This window comes from Ipomoea triloba, chromosome 7, assembly GCF_003576645.1.
Source record: "Ipomoea triloba cultivar NCNSP0323 chromosome 7, ASM357664v1".
NCBI lineage: Eukaryota > Viridiplantae > Streptophyta > Magnoliopsida > Solanales > Convolvulaceae > Ipomoea > Ipomoea triloba.
Window position 1 is genome coordinate 1,987,241 of NC_044922.1, and position 5,518 is coordinate 1,992,758.

The following is a 5,518-nucleotide window of genomic DNA, read 5'->3' on the forward strand; positions in this document are numbered from 1 at the left end:
CATTTGATATCCTATTTGACACGAACATGATTATATATAGAATCGGGTTCAATAATTCGGTTAGAACGTGTAGACTACTCTCATACGCCAACCTATGATGGTCAATGACTAGAAATTAAAGAAAATGTAAAAATGTGATGATATTTTTGTAATTACAGTGGTGCATTTGAAAACACCTGATAGTGCATCTGCAGATAACTAATAATACACTTATATACACACATGATCGTAATTACATAAATATCATTACTTTTTTTTTTAAATTTTCAATCTGAACTAATGAGATTAATTTACACGTTATCATAGAACTACTCATTCTCATCTGATTATATATAAATGTATAGTTGCTTAACATAAACTCATTTGGGTAATTTCATCCCAATTTAAAAGAAATGACAAAGAATGTAAAGTGTCATAATAATTCCAATTTGTATATAATTTCGTCGCTAAAAGTCCAATCCACGTGCCACCCCGCCCCCCAACCCCACCCACCCTGGCCTCCGCAGCCTCTATGCCCTCACCACTAACATAACTTCTTCATCCTTTGTGTATGTGTATATATAGGAACATGTATCTCTCTACAACTCCTCGTAAAGGAAGCTAGGAAAGCAACGTGTATACCTTCAAGCGAGAAGAAGAACTCTCAGAAAAGGAAAGAAACCCAGAATAGGAAGTGAAAGAGAAAAGGCATATCAGATTGCTGTGGGAATTTCTTTATCCAATCCCATTGTATTTTTGTTGGTTCCCAAGATTTTACTGCGGAAAAGGTAAAGCTTTTATCTTTTTTTGCTATTTGGTCTCCTTTTTCATGTCTTGTTAGCTTTTCATCTATCTATGCCACTTTCTGTCCTGGCCTCATGGGCACACTGTGGTGGTGATTAGTGAATTTGGATGAAATCATGAAATGATTTCTGGGTTTGTATTTTTTTTTTCTGGAAATCTTGTTGTTTTGGATAGTTCTCTGAGAAATGGGTTTCTGGGTGCTGAAAATGGGTGTTTTTGAATGGCTGTGATTTGATAGTTTTGGTTGTTTAGATTGGAGTTTTGGTGACAATTCTGTTCATATAGAGATTGTTTTATTCAGTGGAATAGTTATTTGATCCAATGGTTATTTCAGGATGTTGAAGCCTATTGTTTGTTTTCTACCATTGATTCTGCCTTGTATAGTTTATGCAATGCCCTGTTACGTTGTTCTTAACTGTGAGACCTTCATCCAAAAGATTTTTTTTTTTTTCTTTTTCTTGTTGGGTCTGACTGTTTTCTGGTGATTAGTTCATGGCCAAAGAATCAAGACATTGGAGAATATTGGTTTTAGGTTTTAGGCTTTTAGCATATGACTGAATATTTGAATGTTCTTGATAGGGATATATGTTAGAGGTTCCTAGTTTGACACTTTCAATGGTTATGTTCAAGTAAAAGTCTAAAAAGCTTTGATCTTTGACAGGTTCCCAGGTATCAGAAACTGATTGAGATCTGTTCTGAAATCGTATGGGGTTATTGTTTTCGTGTCCATTCGCCGCTTACAATGACATAGAGAATGGCCTCCAATCTGTCATTGTAAAGTCCATAAACTTTGGAGGAGATGAGCAGAAGACTGTATTGCGATCTGTTAGCTTTAAAGGCCAAAACTCGGAGCCAACAATATTGCAATCGGATGGCTCTGGCAAGATGTTGGTAGAGAAGACGGTTAGCTTTAACGCTAGAGATGGCTTGATGATAAGCAATGTGTGTGTTAAACCTCGATTGGAGGATGAATTCAAGTCTGTGGCAATTGGGGTGGAGAAGAACACTGAGATGGGGACTCCAAAATCGCCCGTTGTGTATACGAGCAACCCCAAGCACGAGGCTGCAATAAAGTTGCAGAAAGTGTACAAGAGCTTTCGAACGAGGAGAAAGCTAGCGGATTGTGCAGTGCTGATCGAGCAGAGCTGGTGGAAGCTATTGGACTTTGCAGAGCTCAAGCATAGCTCGATTTCGTTTTTTGATCTCGAGAAACATGAGTCTGCCATTTCTCGTTGGTCACGAGCAAGAACTAGAGCTGCCAAGGTATATTATAGCTTTATTTCGATGTATTATTGCCTCCATTGTGATTGATTTTTCGATGTTTTGTAACGAGCTATTGCTTATTTATGCAGGTGGGTAAAGGCTTATCGAAAAATGGCAAAGCCCAGAAACTCGCGTTACAACATTGGCTCGAAGCTGTAAGTCTTTTCTGCATCTTAATTTCGTGCCTTCCTTCCCTGTTCCCGCTAGAATATATGTATTGTTGGATTTGTTTCTGATTTGAAGAATTTTTTCTTGTTAAACAGATTGACCCGAGACATCGTTATGGACACAACCTCCATTTCTATTATGTCCAGTGGTTGCATTCTCAGAGCAACGAGCCCTTCTTCTACTGGTAAATATCTCGATAGCATTAAGATTTTCACTTCTTTGTGAGAAAAGAACATAAAAACTGATTTCCCATTTTTCTCCACCGATGCAGGTTAGATATAGGCGAGGGGAAGGAAGTTAATCTCGTTGATAAATGCCCGCGGTGGAAGCTTCAGCAACAGTGCATTAAGTACCTCGGGCCGGTATGTATCAGTTTCACCAATTTTATTTTTGCTAAGATAAGATGCATTTGTAGCCACAAAAACGTTACTTATTGATAAGTTCTTTATTAGATGGAGCGAAAGGCGTATGAAGTTGTAGTGGAAGACGGGAAGTTCTTGTACAAGCAAACGGGAGAGCTTCTCGACACGGGTGATTTAAAAGGCGCGAAGTGGATCTTTGTCCTCAGTACCTCAAGAACCATGTACGTGGGGAAGAAAAAGAAAGGCTCGTTTCAGCACTCGAGCTTCTTGGCTGGAGGAGCTACACTGGCTGCTGGGAGGATAGTTGTCGAAGATGGAACATTGAAGGTATTGTTATTATACAAATCGAGAAATCGAGACCTCCTTTTTTCAATTTGGACGTTTTCAGTGAAATAACTATCATTCGTTTCAACTTATAGCTGACAAATATGTTTCTTTGGCTAATTTCCAACAGGCTGTTTGGCCACATAGCGGGCATTATCGTCCCACACCAGAAAATTTCCAAGACTTCATCTCGTTCCTCAAGGAAAACAATGTCGATCTCACTGATGTTAAGGTAGGCCAGAAACTAAATAGATATGATTATATCCCTTTATTGCTTCGATTCTAGCTGAATAGTTACTAATTTTCGCGTTTTTATAAATTCAGCTCGACTGTACTGATGAGGAAGAATCCATTGTCATGAAGAGTGGAGGACACTCGAGAAAAATCTCCTCCGGAGATGATCTTCCCGAAAACGGTTGTTTAGAAACCGAAGAGATTGATGTTGAAGACTCGACTTTAGTGCAAAACGAGGCGAAAGAAAAAGAAAGTGCTGCTGCAGTAGAGTTGCCTAAATCAAGTGTGCCACCCGGTTTTAGTCACAAATTGACGAATCTTGAAATTCCCAGCAAGGACGATTTCTTGGAGAAGCTAAAGAGTGAAAGTCTCACTAGGCCTAATTCAAACGCCTTATTGGAATCGCCCTTGGATGGATACGAATCAACAGAAGAAGTGTTTCCTTTCGAGCAAGACCACGGGGAGCTAAACGTCTTCGTTGGTGAAGAAAGCAAGGAAGAAACAATCCCGGAAGAGTCAATTCTGCAAAGGATTAACTCACACAAAGAAGCAAAATCGTATCAGCTAGGAAACCAACTCTCGTGCAAATGGAGCACCGGGGCAGGACCGAGAATAGGTTGCGTGAGGGACTACCCCTCACAGCTGCAATCCCACGCTCTCGAGGAAGTTAGCTTGTCTCCTAGAAGCGCTCACCGCTTAAGGCGGGAATTCCCTTCAAGGGCATCTACTCCTACGAGTTTAAACCGAGAAATGCAGCTGCCTTGTAGCCTATCTCCTCTCGAGACGAGGAATCGGCCTCAGAAATTGCAATGCCTCTCCAGAAGGCATTCCTCCCCATTGCGTAAAGAGGCGCTAGTAACTCAAAGCGCTTCGTGATCTATGAAACGCGTTTTTTTGATTAGTTCATTCTTTTGTGTGAATAGAAAAAATGACATTGAAATTCTGACATTCTTTTCTATAGGGGAATTCTTTGATTGTTTTTTCTATTCCTTCTGTACATAGCTTTTGTCACAGATGAAAGTTGTAAAATTTTGCTAGCTTTAGCACCCATGAAAAGGGGAAAGAAATGAAAATTTCCACATTTTTTAATTGAAATTATTTTTTCCTCAGTTTCTGTTCTTGCAATGGTGTGCACAGGAAGTTTGGATCTTTACTTCCGCAAAACTCTATCTGTTGTCTGTTTTTTCAAGTGTTCTTTGCAACCTAGTTTAAGATGACTTCTTAGGATTATTAGTTTATGATTTGGTCTGTTTAACATTGGATAAGCATGACATTGACTACTTTTATTAATTACAAATCCAATATTAGTCTTTTTCTTAATTTTTTTTTGGATGGTGATGGAATATGTAGCAATTATCCAATGGTGTGCACTAGGTAAATTTGCTCTACTATCCAATGGTGTGCACTATGTAAATTTGCTCCAGTGTAATAACTCACAAACCACACATGAGAGATAAACCACAATAGGAAGACCATGTACGACTGGCTCGACTAAGAGGCTAATGTCGTAATGACAAAAATCAAACTCGTGATTGAGAATCTTTTGCTTAATCTACTTGTTATATTTCCAAATGTTATCATCTTCTGTAAAAATAAAATATATTATGGTAGCTGATACCTTAACCAAGTTGGTTGGGCGCGGTTGACTTGATAACCACAAGGTTCTAAGTTCGACTACCGAAATTGTCAATTGGTTTTTTCGGTTTGGGCCGATCAGCTATGAACAACTTAGGATGATTTACCTTCACGTGTATGTAGCCCTCTGCTGGCTAGGGTCACAAGGGGCGTATTGGAGTTTCCTTCATCACCTAAATAAAATTAAATATGCTTCGAAAAAGAATGACGGGGTGAGTAAAGCATGGTTGTTATGCAAGGTCACATTCTTGTCAACACCAATCCGTCACATAGGTAAGGTAATTCAATTCCTTCTGGAGCAAGATTCTAAAACCGAGTAATGGACTGAGTCTGATTTATAATAATTCTCTATGGAGTCATAGGAAAGTTGCCAATACAGATTGGATAAGCATAAACCATAAACTATACTGCAAAATTTACATGTTACAAATTCTTGGTTTCATGACTTTTACAGATCAAAAGTTTTCATCACTATTCAATAAGATGCAATTAAGGTTCTTCTCATGTATGTTTCAGAAACCACCATTTGCCAACATGTTTGAAACATGGTATGCACATGTGAAGCTGGATCAAGATTCACAAGAACAGGTTAATAATTCCACAATGCTGTGGATGATTTCTGCTGTTTCTCACCTTTGAAGCAATCAGATGTTAAAAAGTCTGACATGAGGAAAAGTGGGTACATGTTGGATTAAGGAATTGTACCATGTTGTACTATGTTGTATTTAAATTGTACTGCTTATCTATTT

The 5,518-nt window shown here is 38.7% G+C and overlaps 1 protein-coding gene across 1 annotated transcript; it reads left to right on the plus strand.

Moving 5' to 3' along the window:
• Positions 1-617: 617 nt before the first annotated feature.
• LOC116024962 (IQ domain-containing protein IQM2) lies at positions 618-4,223 on the plus strand. Its single transcript, XM_031266005.1, has 8 exons — positions 618-767; positions 1,445-2,046; positions 2,136-2,201; positions 2,310-2,398; positions 2,486-2,576; positions 2,667-2,903; positions 3,031-3,132; positions 3,225-4,223. The coding sequence occupies exons 2-8, from the start codon at positions 1,489-1,491 to the stop codon at positions 4,008-4,010; spliced, it is 1,929 nt and encodes a 642-aa protein (XP_031121865.1). The 5' UTR covers positions 618-767; positions 1,445-1,488; the 3' UTR covers positions 4,011-4,223.
• Positions 4,224-5,518: the final 1,295 nt, after the last annotated feature.

Coding starts and splice junctions, on each gene's coding strand:
- LOC116024962 (XM_031266005.1), top strand. CDS start 1,489: ATGGGGTTATTGTTTTCGTGTCCATTCGCCGCTTACAATGACATAGAG. Junction 2,047..2,135: donor CAAGAACTAGAGCTGCCAAG/GTATATTATAGC, acceptor TTATTTATGCAG/GTGGGTAAAGGCTTATCGAA. Junction 2,399..2,485: donor AACGAGCCCTTCTTCTACTG/GTAAATATCTCG, acceptor CCACCGATGCAG/GTTAGATATAGGCGAGGGGA.